The 20,948-nt window shown below is 36.6% G+C and overlaps 1 protein-coding gene and 1 non-coding gene across 2 annotated transcripts; both read left to right on the top strand.

The window, feature by feature from the left end:
* Positions 1–1,243: 1,243 nt before the first annotated feature.
* On the top strand, positions 1,244–17,811 carry LOC123558499 (carbonyl reductase [NADPH] 1-like). Its single transcript, XM_053543823.1, has 8 exons — positions 1,244–1,392; positions 7,092–7,173; positions 8,596–8,774; positions 9,337–9,449; positions 10,410–10,538; positions 13,779–13,920; positions 15,222–15,285; positions 17,066–17,811. Exons 1-8 carry the CDS (start codon positions 1,366–1,368, stop codon positions 17,161–17,163), a joined length of 834 nt encoding a protein of 277 aa, XP_053399798.1. The 5' UTR covers positions 1,244–1,365; the 3' UTR covers positions 17,164–17,811.
* Positions 8,865–8,937, top strand: Trnaa-ugc (transfer RNA alanine (anticodon UGC)). Its single transcript has one exon. It is a non-coding gene; the product is annotated as a tRNA-Ala (tRNA).
* Positions 17,812–20,948: the final 3,137 nt, after the last annotated feature.

The raw sequence follows: 20,948 nt of genomic DNA, 5'->3' as shown, positions 1-20,948 counted from the left end.
ATCAGATGAAGTTCCAGTAACGTCCGGAGTCCCACAGGGCTCCGTCCTAGGTCCTCTTCTATTCTTACTCTACATAAATGACCTACCTGGAAATCTGATTTCACAGGTCCGATTATTCGCCGAGGACACTGCTATCTATTTATAATTGTAAATAGTTCTGCCCAAGAAAACATCCTCCAGCAAGTCTTGAATAGGTTACAGTTATGGGTATACTCCATAGCCATGTCTTGAAAACAGTTCCTGATACAAAGTATCTTGGGGTCACTATATCCTCAGATCTTAACTGGAATAAACATATCAATTTAGTCACATCCAAAGCTACTGAACACTTAACTTCATTAAGCCAAATATCCCGTGCAAAACCTAAAAGTTCGGGAATTAGCTTATAAAGCTCTAGTCAGGCCACAGATGGAATATGCTAGCTGCGTCTGGAGCCCATATACCCAACATAACATTCACCAGATCGAAATGATTCAACGGAGGGTAGCGCGATGGGTTAATCATGACTACTCCCCTTACAGCAGTATCACAAACATGCTAAATCAGCGGGATGGCGTACCCTTGAAAATAGGATATCTGGTTCACGCCTCCGTATGTTCTATAAAATAGTGAATGGTTTGGTTGCTGTACCACTTCCTCCTTATGTCAGCCCCCATCCCATCTAACAATTTGCAAGACATATGCATCCCCACTCCTATACCCAGATCCTCACTCCCTGTAATTACTATAAGTACTCTTTTCTTCCAGCCACCATAGTGCTTGGAATTCCCTTCCAGCACACTTGTGCAAGCCCCCACCCTGAACCAGTTTAAGCAGGGTGTGACAAAACTTGCACACAATGCTTAACATGATATACCTGTTTTTAAACTGCTTTTATCTGTAAATCCTTCTTGTTTTTTAACACTATCAACTGTATTTCATTCTTGCAAATACACATCGTGTATTACTTTTATTCTCTTTTAAACTTGTTGTATAGGCACGCAGCTGCACGAAGCCTCGGCCATCTCCGGAATCCTCCGTTAGAATATATTGCGTAGCAACAGGCAGAGGCGGTTAGAGTGGATAGATAGATAGATGAATGCTATCCCATACACAAAATGTTTTACTTCTGATTTTGGTTATATCGTTCTTCTTGTTGGCTGTATCTTTTAGTTATTTCTTCCAATTGTTGAAAATTTACATGTAATGAAAAATACGCAGGATACGCAATGAAATATGTGATGACAATAATATATCTCCACATTGTATTCGTTAAAGTTTTAAGTAAACAAACCAGGTTGGAATTATTTTTCTACATAAGAATTTAAAGAATTTCTGCAAAACTCTTAATATAATTGAGAAACGGTTATTACAGTTTGTCTGGAAATGAGTTCTTCCAGACGTGTGGCAGTGGTAAGTCAATTGTCATTTCTTGTATTTCCTAATAACATAGTCTGAACCGGTTGTCACACTACTTTCGGATACAGACTTACAGTACAGATAACTCGCCAATAGCGGGTCACTATATAAACTTTTAGCATATAGTGAAAAATGTTTAGAGTTAGACTTCCATGATAGCTAAACCTACTAACATTTAAAACTATTGCTTGCATTCATTTAAATGTTTGATTTATTTGAATCATTCTTTTATGTCTGAAGTTATGATGAAATATTTATGGAAGTGTCTAGCCGTCCGGTAACTGGACGCCTAGCCTGCATTCTAGTCATCCGGTTACCGGACGGCTAGCAAATCATCAGGGGATTTTCTAGTCGTCCGGTAATTGATTTCTTAATGAATAAGTAATGATTTTATATAGTTTTAAATGTTATTTACTTAAAATATCAATACTTATATGATTTTTCAGTCTGTTAAACGCAAGAGTGTTTCTTTACAAATCCGTTGATATTCTATTTTTAGAAATGATAAAACATTGATCGTCAAACGTCCATATGCTATTTTGTAAAAAGTGATGTTTTTTTTCTAACGGCTGAAACTTTAATTATTAAAACACAAACTTTTTGAAGAATGGAAAGCTTAAAAAAAGCAATTCATTCATTAATTTTGAATATAATTATTTCAAAATAAAATGGATTAATTATGAACGCTTAACTATTGACCATATCGACATTAAGGATAAATCCCGTTTTCCGTTTTTTTCTTAAAGTTTTGAACATCACGCTGCCGCTTTTGAAATTAGATGTCATTTAAAATAGTTATTCATTAAAAAATACTTAATACTTAAATATGAAAATTGAAAGAACTTCAAAACTGTTTTAATTTTGAAAAATCCAGTGAAAAAGTTGTTAGAATTTAAAAATTCCGATCCCATAAAAGCCTCCATATGAACAAATTTTAGTAAGAGACGCCACGTCGATCTCGCCATTATTAAGTTTGGCAAACTTCCATTTTATCGGCAGAATAATGCAGTGAATTATTGTAAATGTTTATAGTATGTATTTACACAAAATTTTGTTTGCAGATAAGTATAGATATCTTAAGTAAATAACATTAAAACTATATAGAATTATGTCTTATTCGTTAGGAAATCGGTTACCGGATGGCTAGACACTTCCAATATTTATACCTGTCTGATTTACCAATAGGCGGTCACTTTTGCCAATAGGGGGTCACCTAGTTTATCATATTTTCTATCCATTTGAAATAGTCTTTTTCTGACAAAACATGACTATGGTATTAGAAATAAACATTTCAAGACAGAATATAATGAGAGACAGTATGTTTACATTTCAAACAGGAGATATTAAGTCAAAGAATATAGCACTAGTTTTCACAGTTGTATTTCTATGCATAATTAGCACCAACTATATCTAAAACTAAAATCAAAATATTGATTCATAGAACCATATTCATTTATCTAGATTTGCCAGTTCAGACCAGTACAACATCAGGTCAACCTTTGATTTGTATTTTTAAGCAAAATAAAGAACCTTTTGATTATCCCTGAAATTGGTGATTCTCTTTTGGCTGAATGGCCGCATTTGTTTGATGGCACTTTTTTTCATCGAAGTCAATCTAAAATTCATAATCATATTATTCCTATTAAAGTGTGTGTTTCACTCTTCAAAATGGTACCAAATTTGTGTGGTTTTATCTAAGAAATTGTGAGGTATGCTCAAAAATATTCCACTTTGAAGAATTCAAGAGTGCTAAAATCCAAGTCAGGAAAAATGGTTGCAAGAGTTATCTACTCATGGAACTTAAACTCATTAGATTAGATCCATCTTCTTTTGTCTAATAATTGCTAAATGATAAGTTTATATAACTGGATACTTAAACATTGTATACTCTAATATGTTTAAGAGAGATTCACATTTTATTTCCAAGTGACCCGCTATTGGCAGTGATTCTCTATTGGCGAGTTGACTGTATGGAAACTATATAAAACTCACTTTAGTGTTTAGTTTGGTCGCACTGTCAGTACATAAAAAATCAACAGTTAATATGTTGTTAAATTTATATTAACTTCATCATCTTTACTCGTTAAAAAAAGGTGGTTTGAAATTAGCACAATATTGAGATTTGTAAGTAATATATGCTGATTTGCATGTCCTATATATTTTGACACTTCTTTTAGTACTGTTTTCAAACTTTTGTATGTTTTTGTTTTTTTATCAATGCTTCTAGGTATTAATTATATCATGTGAACACATCTGTCCGAGCACTGGTATCTTTGCTGAACCTGCAACCATTCTGGACACCATAAACAAATCACTGAAAAGCAAGTTCAGTAAGGTCAAGTGTCCAAGATACACTACAGTGACATAATAAGTACTGTTGTGTGTTACAATAAATGTTCTAGATATATGACATACTAAGTGATGATAGATATGTAACAGTCACAACCTTCCGATAATATTTCACCAGGCCTGGATCCGGGGCCGGGTTGAGGGGGACCCTAATGCCCCCTCCTCCCATTTGGCTGAGAAGTAACCTATACGTTTCAGAGTTGCACCAAACTACATTTTGGCAAAGAAATAATATTTTCTCAAAATTTAGACCCAAAATGCACCAGATGCCACCATTTAATACCTTATGTCAAAATTTTCCAGAGAAGAACCTCCTGATCCCCCTAAAATGAGGGGAGTACCCCTCCAGTACCTCAAAATTTAGACAAAAAAATGCACTAGAGTCGCCACCATTTCATACATGTATTTCAAAATTTTCCAGGGGGACCACCTCTGACCCCTAAAATGACAGGGATTATCCGATACCGCCTCCATACATCAAAATTTGGACCAAAAATGACCTAGAGCCCATCATTTCATACCTGCATTTCAACATTTTTCTTGGGAGAGCCTGTGACCCCCTAAAATGCGGGGAATACCTCTAAAGTACCTCAAAATTTAGACAAAAAAATGCACCAGAGGTCACCAATCCATACCTGTGTTGTGTATTTTTATGGGAGACAAACACTGCATTGTTTTACTTATAGTCTTTAAATATATATAACGTATAAACTCAATAAGATACAACCGTGAACTACTCACTATGTGGTTAACATTATTACAATATTATGAATATACCAACGGTAGCTCTTTAGCTATGCCTTAAAGGTGTGGTTTTATGTGTCGATTATACATTATATAGATCTGTAACATATTTCTCGCCTATTTATGCCCCCGAAGGGAGGCATATTAGTTTTCAACTGTCCGTCCGTTAGTTCGTTCGTTAGTCACAACGTTAACTTTTGCATGAAGGCACTTTACTCGCAAACCACTGCACCCAGGACCTTCAGACTTCACATGCTGATAGTACTTATTGAGTACACCACCCCTACTGACTTTGGGGTCACCAGGTCAAAGGTCAAGGTCACATGGGCCAACATTAACTTTTTGCATGAAGGCACTTTACTCGCGAACCACTGCACCCAGGACCTTCAAGCTTCACATGCTGATAGTACTTATTGAGTACACCACTCTTACTGACTTTGGGGTCACCAGGTCAAAGGTCAAGGTCACAGAGGCCAACGTTAACTTTTTGCATGAAGGCACTTTACTCGCGAACCACTGCACCCAGGACCTTCATACTTCACATGCTGATAGTACTTATTGAGTACACCACCCCTACTGACTTTGGGGTCACCAGGTCAAAGGTCAAGGTCACAGGGGCAAACGTTAACTTTTTGCATGAAGGCACTTTACTCGCAAACCACTGCACCCAGGACCTTCAAACTTCACGTGCTGATAGTAGTTATTGAGTATACCACCCCTAGTGACTTTGGGGTCACCAGGTCAAAAGTCAAGGTCACAGGGGCCAACGTTAACTTTTTGCATGAAGGCACTTTACTCGCGAACCACTGCACCCAGGACCTTCAAACTTCACTTGCTGATAGTACTTACTGAATACACCACCCCTACTGACTTTGGGGTCACCAGGTCAAAAGTCAAGGTCACAGGGGCCAATGTTAACTTTTTGCATGAAGGCACTTTACTCGCGAACCACTGCACCCATGACCTTCAAACTTCACTTGCTGATAGTACTTTTTGAGTACACCACCCCTAGTGACTTTGGGATCACCAGGTCAAAAGTCAAGGTCACAGGGGCCAGCGTTAACTTTTTGCATGAAGGCACTTTACTCGCAAACCACTGCACCCAGGACCTTCAAACTTCACATGCTGATAGTACTTATTGAGTACACCACTCCTACTAACGTTGGGATCACCAGGTCAAAGGTCAAGGTCACAGGGGCCAACGTTAATTTTTTGCATGAAGGCACTTTTCTTGCGAACTTCACCCAGGACCTTCAAACTTCACATGCTGATAGTACTTTATGAGTACACCAACCCTACTGACTTTGGGGTCACCAGGTCAAAGGTCAAGGACACAGGGGCCAACGTTAACTTTTTGCATGAAGGCACTTTACATGCAAACCACTTCATTCAGGACCTTCAAACTTCACATGCTGATAGTACTTATTGAGCTTACCACCCCTACTGACTTTGGGGTCACCAGGTCAAAGGTCAAGGTGCTGCGGGGGGCATTTGTCACCATTAGTGACAGCTCTTGTTAATTTGAAAGTCTAAACATTCGAATATCAATAAAAACATTGCCTAAGCATAATGTTGAATACAACAACAGAAAAACATGAATGAAATATTTCCAAACAATGATTCATTTCTGTAAATTCCCCAGGTACTTGTTTACTTGAACTAATTTGTAGTAAATGAGATAAGTCCTGGTTTTAGCCTATTGTTCTAATTACATTAAAGATTAACATATCAAGTAATTGTTTTTATCTTGGAGAGTAACCACACTCAATCAAAACCGTATCTGTCTGGGGGTTTTCTATCCTGTCCTTAATGGGTATCTTCTTTCAGTGCCACTGTCCTGTTTATTGCTAATTACAGCAGCTGACATATCACGGTTTTCTCCGCAGTATCTTGTTTCTCATGATCGGTACTTATGTCACGTGGCGTTTTCAGAATTTCTGGGATGTAAGTAGGATAATTTTGGCCAGTAATGATTTTGGTAAATCCATGTCAATTTCATGCAGCTGATCTAATATTGATCGTGGTTCAATCATTTCAGTTTTTCTTAACTGATTTGCATGTCTCAGCCATATCTTATAACCCACATCTATCTTATACATTAGCAGTCCATCACAAGAAATTACGATACCACCTATCCACTCTCCTTTACTGCGGTAATCATGCACTAGCACATTTTCACCGATTTCAAATTAACAGTATTTTCTGTCATCGGAAAATGATGATTTCATCTGTTTTGTTTCAGGTCTGACAAGATCTAGCTACATGTTAAATTTCTGCCATGATGATTTATGAATATAAGCCCAAATCAGATCTGTTTTCATGGTTTGAATTTAAGCTAAATGTCAGTCTTAATCTCGTAGTTACTACAGATGAATTTTGTGAATTTCGGGAAAATTTTGTTCAGTGTAATCGGAGGAACTTTTGAAATTTGGATATGCAGTAATGTGATTTAAAAGTTAAGAAAGCAAGATTTTATGTAATGTTTCTTACTTATAGTTATATGATTAACATAGTTGCTAGCATCTCTTCTAAATATCTCAATGACTTCATTTTGTTAGAAAATATGAACAGAAGCTCACAATAGAAAATATGTTTTACAGGTCACTGGTGCCAATAAAGGAATAGGCTATGCCATTGTGAGAGGTCTCTGCAAACAGTTTGACGGGGATGTCATTTTAACAGGTATGTAACTATGCATTTTTCATAGAATCACATTATTTGTTCCCACAGAGCCAATTATGTGACATGGCTACAACTGCGCTTTCCCAGAGGATTGTAGAGTCAGTATTGCTAAGCTTGTTTTCCAGGAAAACAGCACATTGAGTGCTTATATCAATTTCATTAAGACTGTGTTGCCAAATTTGGCTTTGTGTCATTTAATTGTTTGCATACTGGACACGATTAATTCTGCATTTATGGCCAGTGTAGATCATGATCAGGATGCATATCTGTGCAGTCTGATCAAGATCTGCACTGTCTGCTATTCAGTCAATATCTTTTTGGGAACCTCCCCATTTAACAATTAATGGTAAAGTCCAAATTGAAAGATGGATAACTTCATATACAGAAATTTAGCAGGGTAAGGATTAAAGAAAAGTGGAGAGGACAGTTGGGTTGGCACATAAGAGTATGAAGTTTATGAGAAAGTCTGTTGGTCTGTGTCACTGTCTGCCTGAGCCAACAAGGAAGGTTAGGGGAGCTATGGAGCAGTGCAAAAACTTTCACTGAGCCATATCCTCAGTTGATTATCAAAAGGTTTGTCAGGTAAGCACCCCGATCAAAAAAACAACAACAGGAAATTGACATGGAATGTATATTAACATGTAAAAAAAATAGAACATCCATGTATGCATACTTCTCAGCTTGAAGTGCATAGATTCTACTCTTCACTTCTGCTGCAAAAATTGACTTTGTAATTTCTCACAACATTTTCAGGAATTGCTCTCGGAATACCATATTTGAGCGCCATGAGAAAACCAGAACCAGCATGGATTGAGACCAGCCTGCGCATCCACGCAGTTTGATCAGGGCCCATGCTGTTTGCTTTCAAAGTCTATTGCAATTAGAAAATCGTTAGCGAACAGCATGGATCCATGCTGGTCGTAAACACACTATGTTGGTTTTCTCATGGCGCAACTTATTTGTAATATCATTGTACCAAATTCATTGACATAATCTGCAAGAGCCACACTCTCAAGGATACTGAACAGTGAATTTATTAATGGTTTGAAAAGTTCATGAAGTATACGGCACTTTCTGTCAGTTAAATAAAAACAAATTCTGTGGCATGACAGAGAAGAATGATAAACGGTAGTTGAGGGTCAAAGTACATGTAGAAGTTTTTTATTTTATATTTCAAAAGGTGTATAAGGTATAAAAATATAAAAAAAAAAAGAATTTATTAATTAAAAACAATTCTAAATCCTCATTTTTCTTTTCAGAATAATGTGTATATTTACACGTAGGAAGAATGTGACTCAGATATTCCTGATTTAGATCCTCTTAGTACTTGTAATTAGGTTTTCTTGCAGGTATGCAGGCATGTCATAGATTTTAGCATCTAATTGTTAAAAAGATAAAAAAAATTCAAAAAATTCATTTTAGCAAGAAATGAGGGTAATGGACAAGAAGCCATTAAGAAGTTGAATGGTGAAGGGTTAAAGCCGATGTTCCATCAGCTAGATCTAGATGATGTTGGCAGTATAGACAGAATGAAGGCTTTCCTCCAGAAGACATACACTGGACTAGATATACTGGTTAACAACGCAGGGATAGCTTTTAAGGTTTGTATTCACAGGAAGAAGAATTAAGAAAAGTAGTTTGAACTGTAGCAGTGTGTATATAACGTATATAATTTGCCTATGATATCGATTGTCCGATTAGCTCAGTTGGTAGAGCATCTGACTTGCAAGCAGAAGGTCACAGGTTCGAGTCCTGTATCGGGCTGCATATTTTTCCACTCCTATTACATTGGTGCCGTGAGTGTGGTGACTAGCCTTGGAATCCTAGAGCTAGGGTGAAGCAATGGCTGGGTTAGTCAAAAGAATCTGAGTTTGTCTTTGAAAAAAAGGAGGGAGGAATGTAGCAGTGTGTATATAATGTATATAATTTGCCTATGATATCGATTGTCCGATTAGCTCAGTTGGTAGAGCATCTGACTTGCAAGCAGAAGGTCGCAGGTTCGAGTCCTGTATCGGGCTGCACATTTTTCCGCTTCTATTACAGAACAAATGATATAGCTGTGAGAATATTACACACTTTCTCTCCATGGATTGATATAAAAAGCTCTTCCTTCAAAGTGTTTGAATTTTTCTTTGCTTCACTACATTGTTTCAAATAATTCAGATGGCAGCGAAAGAACCGTTTGCACAACAGGCAGAGGTCACTGTAGCTACCAACTTCTGGGGAACATTGAATGTCTGTAAGGGACTTTTTCCACTTCTGAAACCACATGCAAGGTAGGTTCAGTTGTAATTTTTTTTAATTCTCCATTCTGGATCGATGTAGAATTTTTTCTTTAGGAAAGCTATCCTTGTTGCTTGCAGAAGATCTTTCGTTCTACCAAAGCCGTGTGGTCATTCTTTGATTATTTCCTGAGTGACTTGACTACGTATTATTGATGCAATTTGGCCTACAGTCAAACCTGTATTAAGCAGCAAGCCAAGGGAGCAACACAATCTGGCTGTTTAGGGCAGGTGACTAATGAAGACAAGTTGACATTAGAAAAATAAGTAAATTTGAGAAGTAAGACAAAGCTGACTGGCTGCTTAATACAGATGGCTGTTAAAGCAGGTTTAGCTGTTTGTTCTTTCTGTGAATCAAAACCCACAAAAAATCTTATCTTTTGGTCTATAAGAATCTTTAACTGGTTGTGGGTGAAGATGGGAATATGGGGCACAAGGGTAACTGTAAGGCGGTAACTCGGCAGGAGCCTTGTTACCGCCTAACAGTTACCCGAGTACCGGATATACCCATCATTACCCGCTGCCAGTGATTGATTCTTTTTCTTGCATGCCTTATTCTTCAATTGTAGAAGTTATAAAGAAAAACGAAGGTATTTGTTATAGTAGCGTATGAATTTACACATTCATTGATAACATATAGCATGTGAGTCATTCTAACACCAGAAAAGCACGGGAAAATTTTACTACATACATGTATGTATACCGTATATGTTTTATGGGAACTTGAAAGCCTACGTCATACAAAGACTTCTTGTCTTGTACATGAAAATATCTTTGAGAAAAACTGGTAATGACTGAGAAAGAGGGCTGAATAGAAAATTGTTGTAACTCTGTCTTTATTTGATAATAATATGTTATGACAGTTTTCGATTCAACCCTGAAAATTTATGCATACAAGAAATATTGCATTTTTTTAAATTCTCTGGTCGGAATTCTTTCAACAAACTGTTTCAGGGTAGTGAATGTGTCCAGTATGTCTAGCAGTTCAGCAGCCAAAAAGTGCAGCCCTGAAATGAGGTCCAAATTTCTTGTGCCAGATCTTGATGTAGCAAAAGTAGAAGAACTGATGACCAAATTTGTTAAGTAAGTTAATTTTTTGTCAGGTGCTTTCGTGTTAGTTCTTTTTCAGTTTATTTTTTCGCAAGAAATAGATCTATGGTTTATTAGCTCGACTGTATGAGGTGTATGGAGAGCTATTTTTCTCACTCCGGTGTCGACATCTTTCCTCGTCACCAAGTAGTTAAAGTTTTTTTTACACTTTCTCTGTTTTCTCCTTATCTCTGTAATTACTTGATGCATTTGCTTTAAACTCAAAATAGTTATTCTTCAATATCACCCACAGCATATGGCACAAGGGCCATAACTCTCACATCAATATTCCATGAATTATCAGCCCTTTTTACTTAGAATTTGATGCAATTTCATTGTACCGGTATCCCCACTTTTTTACTTAGAATTTCAGGTAAAAGTTTAGATGCACTTTCACTCTATCTCAGTTATTCTTAAATGGATTTGATTCAAACTGAAAGTGGTTGTTCCACATCATCTCTCACATCATATGACACAAAGTCAATAACTCTGGTACCAATATTTAATGAATTATCCCCCCTTTAAATTAAAATTTCAGATTAAAGTTTTGATGCACTTTCATTATATCTCAGTCATTAATAAATAGATTTGATTCAGGCTTAGAAAAGTTGTTCAACATCATCACTCACATCATATAACACAAGGTCCATAACTCTTGTGCACCAATAGTTTATGAATTATCCCCGCTTTTTACTTAGAATTTCAGGTTAAAGTTTTGATACACTGTATCTCAGTTATTGATAAATGGATTTGAAACACTGTTCCACCCATATTATATGACACAAGGTGCATAACTCTGGCACCAATTTTTCATGAATTATGCCCTCTTTTACTTTGAATTTAAGGTTAATTTTGATTCATTTTCACTATATCTCTGTTTTTACGAAATAGATTGGTTCAAACTTGAAAAAGTTGTTGGACATATCACTGCATCATATGACACAAGGTGCATAACTCTTTTACCTATGTTTTATGTATTATGCTCCCTTTTTGCCTAGTATAGTGTTTTGATACACTTTATCTTTACCCCTCTTATTATTAATACTTTTGACACAGACTCAAGCTATTGTGCAATATCTTCATCCACCATTGGAGTCATTAAATACTCAAGTGACAGCTCCAGTATTCTCAGATATATGTTTCACTATCCAGCATCAGAATAATTGAGTGTGCTGTCTCCTGTGACAGCTCTTGTCCACCTAGTTTTTCTCATTTATTATAAAGGAAAATAACTATAAAGTCAATGTTGTTTTCCTAAATTCAACTTTTTTATGATAGTCTCTTTAGAGTATATGAGAGGTCTCAAAAATGACAAAGTGTCTGTTGAAATTTCTGACCACCAGACTCATTTTTTGTTACAATGTACTTTGTTATGTCCACCTGGCAGACTGATTCAGTTTGAAAATGCTTGTGTTCAAAAGTATAAATGAGCCGCGCCATGAGAAAATCAACATAGTGGGTTTGCGACCAGCATCCGCGCAGTCTGGTCAGGATCCATGCTGTTTGCTTTTTAAGCCTACTGCAATTAGAGAAACCGTTAGCGAACAGCATGGATCCTGACCAGACTGCGCGGATCCATGCTGGTCGCAAACCCACTATGTTGATTTTCTCATGGCATGGCTCAAATTATATTTAAGAATAATTCAAAACGGTACTAAAATTTTTTTTAAATCATTAACTGCTTGGATTTCTTGGCCATTATAGCTTCAGTGCTCAGTAGCTAGTAGTCCACTATGACCCTGTTTAATTATATGTTATAATTAAACATGTTTGTAGAGAACATATGTGCCGAACCATGAGAAAACCAACTTAGTGGGTTTTTGACCAGCATGGATCCAGACCAGCCTACGCATCTGCGCAGTCTGGTCAGGATCCATGCTGTTCGCTTTCAAAACCAATAGCAACTAAAGAAAGCATTAGCGAACGCAAACCCACTATGTTGGTTTTCTCATAGCATGGCTCAATTATAGACATACTAAATGGCAATTATTATTAGTCATTGTATAGTTAGGAAGGAAACTAAATATCTTCCACCACAGAACAATAACATTTAAGTCATTCATCTTGACAGTCACTTGGCTGAGTGGATATTGGGCCATCATAGCTGTCTTGTTAGCCATCACCTGAGCAATGCTCAGGTGAGTTTTTGTGATTGCTCGATGTCCGTTGTCCGGCATCTGTCTGTAAACATTTAGCTCGTGTATGCGGTAGAGGCTGCATTGTTCAACTGATCTTCATGAAATTTTGTGAGAATAATTACCTTGATGAAATCTAGGTCAGGTTTGAAAATGGGTCATCTGGGGTCAAAAACGAGGTCAAATCAAAGAAAGACCTTTTGTATGTGGTAAAGGCTGTATTTTTCAATTGATCTTAATGAATTTTTGTCAGAATGATACCCTTGATGAAATCTAGGCCAAGTTTGAAAATAAGTCATCTGGGGTAAAAAACTAGGTCACTAGGTCGAATCAAAGAAAAACCTTGTGTATGCGATAGAAGCTGTATTTTTCAATTGACCTTTTTGAATTTTCATCAGAATGATTGCCTGTATGAAATCTAGGTCAAGTTAAAATATGGGTCATCTTGGGTCAAAAACTAGGTCACTAGGCCAAATCAAGAAAAACCTTTGTGTACGCAATAGGGGCTGCATTTTATACCAAATCTTCATGAAATTTGATCAGAATGTGTTGGGATAAAATCAATGTATGGGGCCTCCATGGCCGAGTGGTTATGGTCGCTGACTTCAAATCACTTGCCCCTCATCGATGTGGGTTCGAGCCTCACTCGGGGCGTTGAATTCTTCATGTGAGGAAGCCATCCAGCTGGCTTACGGAAGGTCGGTGGTTCTACCCAGGTGCCCACTCATGCTGAAATAATGCATGGAGGGGCACCTGGGGTCTACCTCCACCATTAAAGCTGGATGGTCGTCATATGACCTATCATGTGTCGGTGCAACGTTAAATCAAAAAAAAAAAAATCAATGTAGTTTGAAAATTGGTGATCTAGGGTAAAACAAATAGGTAACCCGGTTAGATTAAAGAAAAACCTTGTGTACACAATAGGGGTTGCATTTTACACTGGATATTCATAAAATTAGTCAGAATACATGTAAGTGCCTTGATGAAATTAAGGCCAAGTTCAAATATGGGTCAGCTGCGAAACATGTTTACACTGTTATGTTGTGTTTCTCAGGTGAGCGATCAATGGCCATCTTGGCCCTCTTGTTTTTATTTTCAGTTCAGCTAAAGATGGTAGTTATGAGAAGAAAGGTTGGTGTCAGTCGGCGTATGGTTGCTCTAAAATTGGTGTCACCCTTCTAAGTTTTGCTCAGCAGAAAGAGTTTAACAAAGATTCACGAGCTGACATTGTTGTAAATGCTGTAAGTAAATCTAGCAATCCTTTTTTCAATACACCAAGTTAGCTTTAAGGTTATGGCCTTTGAGAGGTAAATGAAATATCATCTTTTATCAGTCTGTGTATTTTTCACTTTTAGTAGGGAATATATGATCCAGTCCTTACTTTGATAAAATGCAAATTGGCAAAGTTATACCTAGATTTAAGTATGAGAAAATGGTTCATCAGTTTTATGATATACAATTTTCTCTCTGAGTTAAGTAGATGTTATCCTGCCTTCACTTGTGAGTTAAGTAGATGTTATCCTGCCTTCACTTGTGAGTTAAGTAGATGTTATCCTGCCTTCACTTGACTAGAATATATTTGTTTAAAACATGAACAGGCTGAGACTGTTTATGGTCTTCACTTGTAAGAACATATATAATTGAATAACTGGTAGTAGTGATGCGTCTTTCACAAAGTTTGCCCACACAACTCTGCTAACACCATTCGGTGGATTAACTTCCCAACTGTGATCAATGCCAAGCCTAGTTGTGCATATTTTTGGAAATTTCTGGTTTGATGGTTTTCAATTGAGTTATGGTTATTGATTCATGAGATTTTATGATGTTTTTATCACTTACATTATTGGTTGGATTTCAACCAAACATATTCAGGAGTGATCTCATTATGCATATTGTTGGAATCTTCAGGTTCAGTATATTTAAGGGAGACTTGGCCCTTTATGACTTGAACCTTCAAAGGGGTTTCAGCTCAAGAACTTGAGAAGCACTTGACCTAGAAACTTAAGACTTGAAATTATGGTTTGGCCTGCAAAGTATATAGCCACTAATGTTTTTGAGGTCAGTAGATCAAAGGTCAAGGTCACAGGGACCTGAACATTGAAAATGGTTTACCTCATTCACTGGAGAACCACTCAACAATGATCCTTCATTAACTTCATAGCATGATTGGGCTTATGAAGTAGATGATCCTATTGTTTTTAGATCAGTAAGTCAAAGGTCAATGTCACAAGGGCCTGATCCTTGAAAAACATCTACACTCAATAACTTGAGAGCTACTTGACCAAGTATCTTCAAACTTGATAGCATAATTGGGCTTAAAACTTGATGACCCCTTTTGTTTTGTGGGTAAGAAGGTCATAGTTTAAGGCCATAGTGATCACTTGACTGAAAATGGGACAACACACTATTGGGGGCAGGCATACTTGTTTGACAAACAGCTCCTATTTAAACAGAACCTGTTAGCATGATGCAAAGTTTAAAAACCTGGTTATTCTTGGAATTTTCACGTTTCTTGTTTAAAAACATTCTATTTATTTTCTAGTGTTGTCCTGGATATGTGGATACAGACATGACCAGTCATAAAGGAAAAAAGACTATTGATCAAGGTAATTGTTCCAGATCAAAATTAATAAAAGATGTATTTAGTTGAATTGATACATTGTACGATACATTATTATTATTATATTGTTTTTGCCCTGTCCTTCCATCCGTCCATCACACCTCATTTCAGATCAATAACTGGAGAACCATTTGATCTAAAACCTTGAGACGTAAAAGGGTGGCAGGGCTTATGGAGTAGACGACCCCAATTGTGTCTTGGGTCACTCCATCAAAGGTCAAGGTCACAGGGGCATGAACATGGAAAACCATTTCTGATAAATTAGTTGAGAACCACTTTACCAAGGATGTTTAAACTACACAGGGTGATTTGTCAAGCAGAGTAGATGACACCTATCGATTTCGGGATCAGTTTGTTAAAGGTCAAGTTCACAGGGGCCTGAACAAGGAAAACCATTTCTGATCAATAACTTGAGAACCCCTTGACCCAGAATGTTGAAATTTGATAGGGTGATTGGACATGCAAAGTAAATGGCCCTTATTGATTTTGTGGTCTCTTAAAGGTCAAGGTCACAGTGGACAGAACATGGAAGTCCATTTTCTGTCAATAATTTAGAACCATTTGACCTAGAACCTTTAAACTTCATACTAGAGTGAAATGATTTACAGAGTAGATGACTCCTTTGATAATCACTTGACTCAGAATTTTGAAACTTTGTAGGATGAATGGAATTGCAGAGTAGATGACCCCTCCCGCTTTTAGGATCACTCCGTTAAAGGTTAAGGTCACAGGGGCCTGTAACATTGAAAGCCATTTGACCCAGATTGTTGAAACTTCATTAGATAATTGGACATGCAGAGTAGATGACCTCTTTTGATTTTGGGGTCACTCTGTTGAAGGTCAAGGTCACAGTGGACAGAACATGGAAGTCTGTTTTTGATCAACAACTTGAGAACCATTTGACGTAGAACCTTTAAACTTCATAGTGTGATAGGACTTACATAGTAGAGGACTCCTGTAGTTTTAGGGGTCACTCCATCAAAGGTCAAGGCCACTGGGGCTGAACATAGAAAATTCTTTCCAATCAAAAACTTGATATCCACTTGACCCAGAATGTTGAAACTTATTGGGATGATTGAACATGCAGAGTAGATGACCCCCACTGATTGTGGGGGTCACTCAATCAAAGGTCAGTGTCACAGGGGCCTTAACATGGAAAACCGTTTCGAATTCACAACTTGAGAACCACAAGACCCAAAATGTTGAAACTCAGTGGGATGATTGGACATGTCAGGTACATGATTCCTATTGCAGTCAACCATCATTGTCTCTTTGACTTTCGCTCTTGTCACCTATTGGCTTCTTGCCTATATGAGTATGCATTTGGGGAAACATGCTCTTTTCTACAAAAGCATCTTCTAGGTAAGTAACTGTTTTCTTTAGATTTGTTTTGAGTGGTTTGTTATAAGGAGTCTTTCAACAAATAGATGTTGTTTAAGCTCTTTTGTCTGAAATAAAGTAGTAGTAAGTTACTATACATTACTGATTTTTTCCCCAAAAAATCTCCTTGCTTGATTAGTTAATGAGGCAGATTGTTGTCATATCTGACGTCAAAACATTTTTCACCAACCTGTTTTTTTTGTTTGTTTTTTTTTCAAATTATGGCAGACTTTCGTCTTTGTTTAACTGACAAACAACACAAGACATATAAGGTTTTAGGGTTTGATGTCTGGGCTAAGCCAGTAAAGGTAATGTTTTTACCTGCAAAATTAGCTTAAAATGAGATTGATTAATCAACCAACTTTATTTTATTTTTATTTTTACAGGAGCAGATACTCCGTTATACCTGGCACTTTTGCCTCCAAACACCACCAGTCCTAAAGGAAACTATGTATCAGACAGAAAGATTAAAACCTGGCCATGACAAAATGGACACCTTTAGAACTTTTGTGTACTCTGGACAAAAAGAGTGCTAGTCTTTATGCAACTTGCATTTTAGCTCACCTGATCTTTCTTCAGAGTGAGCTTTTAGTAAAGGCTGATACTCGGCATCCGGTGTACGGCGTTATGCGTCAACCTTTTTTTACTTAAACATCTTCTCCTCTGAAACTACTGGTCACAATTACACCAAAGTAGCAAACTGGCATGCTTTTCTATCAAGTTTGTTCAAAGGGTTCACCTTTGCCCCTTTTAGGGGGCCGCCCGAGCTTAAAAAGAAAAACCTTATAAAACCTTCTCATGAACCACTAGATGGATCTTCATCAAACTTGGTCTAAACAAAGAGCTATAAAAATATTTAAAGTTGCAACAGTGTTCAAAACCAAAAAAGTATACAGAAGTATCAGGTTTGATACTTAAAACATATCTTTGTATAGATACATACTACTAAGGTATAAACTGGACCAGGATAGACTTTTTATCAAAATGTTGACTTGTAGAACATTGTTACTTGATGGCTTGAACATGTATGCATTTTTATCGCTGAACACTGAAACTTTATTATGAAACTTTTTTTATTATTGTTTTTATGATATTTGAACATTATTATCACATTAAAGATTTTATTATCATTCACATAGTGACATGATATATATTTCTGTCATGCTGTTAAGAAGATTTCTATGTGATTGATATACACTGCTGGGAACAATTACAGAAAACACTGCTTAGCCGTCTATAAGAAGAAAGCTACTTACAAGGGTAGTATTTTCTAACATTAATCTCAGCATTACTTAACAATTTTTATTGAGTCGGCTAAACGCTGTCAAGCGTTTGACGAGTCCTTGCTATCGCCCGATTTCTCATTCTTAAATGGCCTCACAACACAGCGAAGTGATGTAGTTCCATTAGATTGTCTCTAATTTCAAAGAGTTCATTGATCGAATGAAGTTCGTTTATGTCAATCCTATTTGCTATGACCAATATACGATGTAATCTGTCATATTTATGACTTGTAATTGTACAATACTCGAATAAAGCCACGTATTTTCTTCCGCGGTAACTCATTAAGCATAAACACGCATAACGATTCTGCGGGATTTGGTAATACATTTGCGCATATGATTATGGTGACGAATTTTATGCCCTTTTGTCACAAAATAGCAAATATGATGTTCACAAATTCAAATAAAAACTGCATATTAACTTATTAGCCAAATTATCCATTTGTTACCCTGTCCGTTTCAAAAAATAATCTTTAAAATCATTGCGCAAATAACAAATTTATTGCGCTGTGCATTTTATGAATTGCACAGGCTTACAAAGCTTGCGTAACATCCAGCGAAAGACAAAATATAGTCCCAGAACATACTGCTAGTATTTTATTGAGTGGGTACCTCTGAAAGCATTTGAATGTCTCTTATCAAAGAGTTTACCAGATCGATGAAATTAAATTATGACAACTTCATTTTAAATGACCTGAATAAGATATGTGCAGTACGTTAATTCTTCCGCGAGACTTCGCGGATGAATCCTAACTACATTCTGGACACTTGTCGGCGAACACGCGTGACCTGTTTATAACAACGCTTCTACGACTTTGCGTGGGTTGAATTTTGCAGTCAGTAAACGGATAAATTATCGGAAGAAGAAGCTCTTACTGGTTTGTTTAGTTTCTACTGATATTAAAAATGATTTTATTTCTTATTTTTCGAGAAATAAACAAATCGGCGAAACACTAAATTGTATTTTCTTGTAGTTTTTGAAATCGAAAGTAGATCGCCTATGTTTGGCTGCTTTGACGAAACGAAACAACGTTTTTATGAAAAGATTTAAATAAGAGGTAATAATTAACTGTAAACTTCAATGTCAGATACTGCCAATTGTTGCTAAATGTCTTCGTATCATCACAATTTGTAAAATATATTGTTGAAAGTGGAGAAAAGTGTAATCGTATCCGGATATAATATTTTGGGTAAATATCGAGCTGTGTTATGAAATTTTAACATTCAAGTAACATACATGATAGATATTATTGTAACAGAAATGATTCTAGAATTTATTTTTATTACACCTACATATAATCTATATCAGACTCATATTCTAGTCCTGAGGCATAATAATAGAAAGAATCTAGGTAATATTTAGAAATTGAAACAGAAGATTTTCAATTAAAATCGCACCAAAGGCTGTATCAAGGGTCTACATATTCAAAAATTTCTTGTGGTAATACCCCAAACCCTACTTGCAGAAGGGGGTATCCTCCCACACCCTTCCCCCATATTGCCACTTTACAGTTTGATACATTTGCCCTTTTACCACCTGCCGCAACGCCCATTTCAAACTCTGACTGCAATTTAAAGCGGAAAGAAACATCCCACCCCACACCCACCCTGCTACCGACCACGTAAAAATGGCTCAAACATTTTTCTGCCCAGTCTGGGCCTGTCTGTCTACATGAATCAAAATGGATAATTGAAAGTGGATGGACTTCGGGATAACAGACATGATTTTTAAGGGGTTAACAAGTCTGAAATAGAATAAATGATAGTTTTAACTAAAAAAGAACTGCATTTATTAATATCGGTTACACTATATATTGACACTCAGCAACATTTACATACATGTATCTCTAAACGCAAAAGTAAGTATACTTTAAATTGACATCACTTATAATATGATTGAACAATACCTAACATATGACAAGGCTATCGCCAGGCCCATTATAATATCTGTAAAATATCACTTCTTTCGTCCATCCGTTACAAATTGTATGTGGCAATACGCGCTGTAAAATTTTAATATTATAAATTGTCATATTCAAATTTTATCATGTGCGAATATATACCAGCCAATAATTGCCTCTTTTGGCAATGCTGGAGGCAAATGTTTACTGGACAAATATATGAAGTCATGGGCAGTATCTTAGTGTCAGCTGTCAAATTTTTATTTCTGCGAACCACTCTTCAATTTTAGAGAAATATATTGGGTTTAAATACTTGTATAATGTCAATCAAAGTTTTACTAGGCATCGACCGAATGTTCATTTCATTTATTGTAACAAAATCTCTCTTTAGTTGGGAAAAAAAAAACTAAGAACAAACTGAAACTGGTAGACTATACTGTCAGTACATCAATCATTAGCCGACTCAGGCCCTTCAGGCCTTTGATTCACCTCTGTTTTTCTCCTATCAACAATTAAGATTTTGACACATGACTGTATATTATATTGTCTAATTGGATTCATTGTATTCAGAGCCCGCCTGCTTAGCCCAATAGGGAGAGCTATTTAGAAGATTTCTAAGTAATTATATACACTGCTGCCCGCTTAGCTCAATATGGAGAGCGAGCGCAGATCTACGGATCGCAGGGTTGTGAGTTCGAATGTTTTATGTTCTGTTACGATCTGATAAAAGACAGTGTGTCTCAAATAATTCGTCCTCCACCACTGATTCATTTGGAGAAGTTGGCAGTTACCTGCAGAGAACAGGTTTGTACTGGTACAGAGTCCAGGAATGCTGGTTAGGTTAACTGCCCGCCGTTAAATTACTGAAGTACTGTTGAAAAAACGGCGTTAAACCAAAAAAAAAAAAACATTGTGTTCAGTATTGGACGATGTACATGTAATGATATTACATCATATTTCCGTGTTAACTGAAAGATAGAAGTTATTGACAGCTAAAAGTATCCACATATCCGTCTGGTTGTTCATCAGTTTTACTGCAAACATAAACATAGAATAAAAAGATTATTTGAGCCGTGCCATGAGAA

This window comes from Mercenaria mercenaria, chromosome 5 (assembly GCF_021730395.1).
Source record: "Mercenaria mercenaria strain notata chromosome 5, MADL_Memer_1, whole genome shotgun sequence".
Taxonomy (NCBI): domain Eukaryota; kingdom Metazoa; phylum Mollusca; class Bivalvia; order Venerida; family Veneridae; genus Mercenaria; species Mercenaria mercenaria.
Note: the sequence above shows the minus strand (reverse complement) of the source record. Positions and strands in the feature narration are given on the sequence as shown.

Excerpts from the sequence above, each read along its gene's own strand:
- LOC123558499 (XM_053543823.1), top strand. The coding sequence starts at position 1,366 with ATGAGTTCTTCCAGACGTGTGGCAGTG. Across the intron at positions 8,775-9,336 it reads ACGCAGGGATAGCTTTTAAG|ATGGCAGCGAAAGAACCGTT; the intron begins GTTTGTATTCAC and ends CAAATAATTCAG. Across the intron at positions 13,921-15,221 it reads CTGACATTGTTGTAAATGCT|TGTTGTCCTGGATATGTGGA; the intron begins GTAAGTAAATCT and ends TTTATTTTCTAG.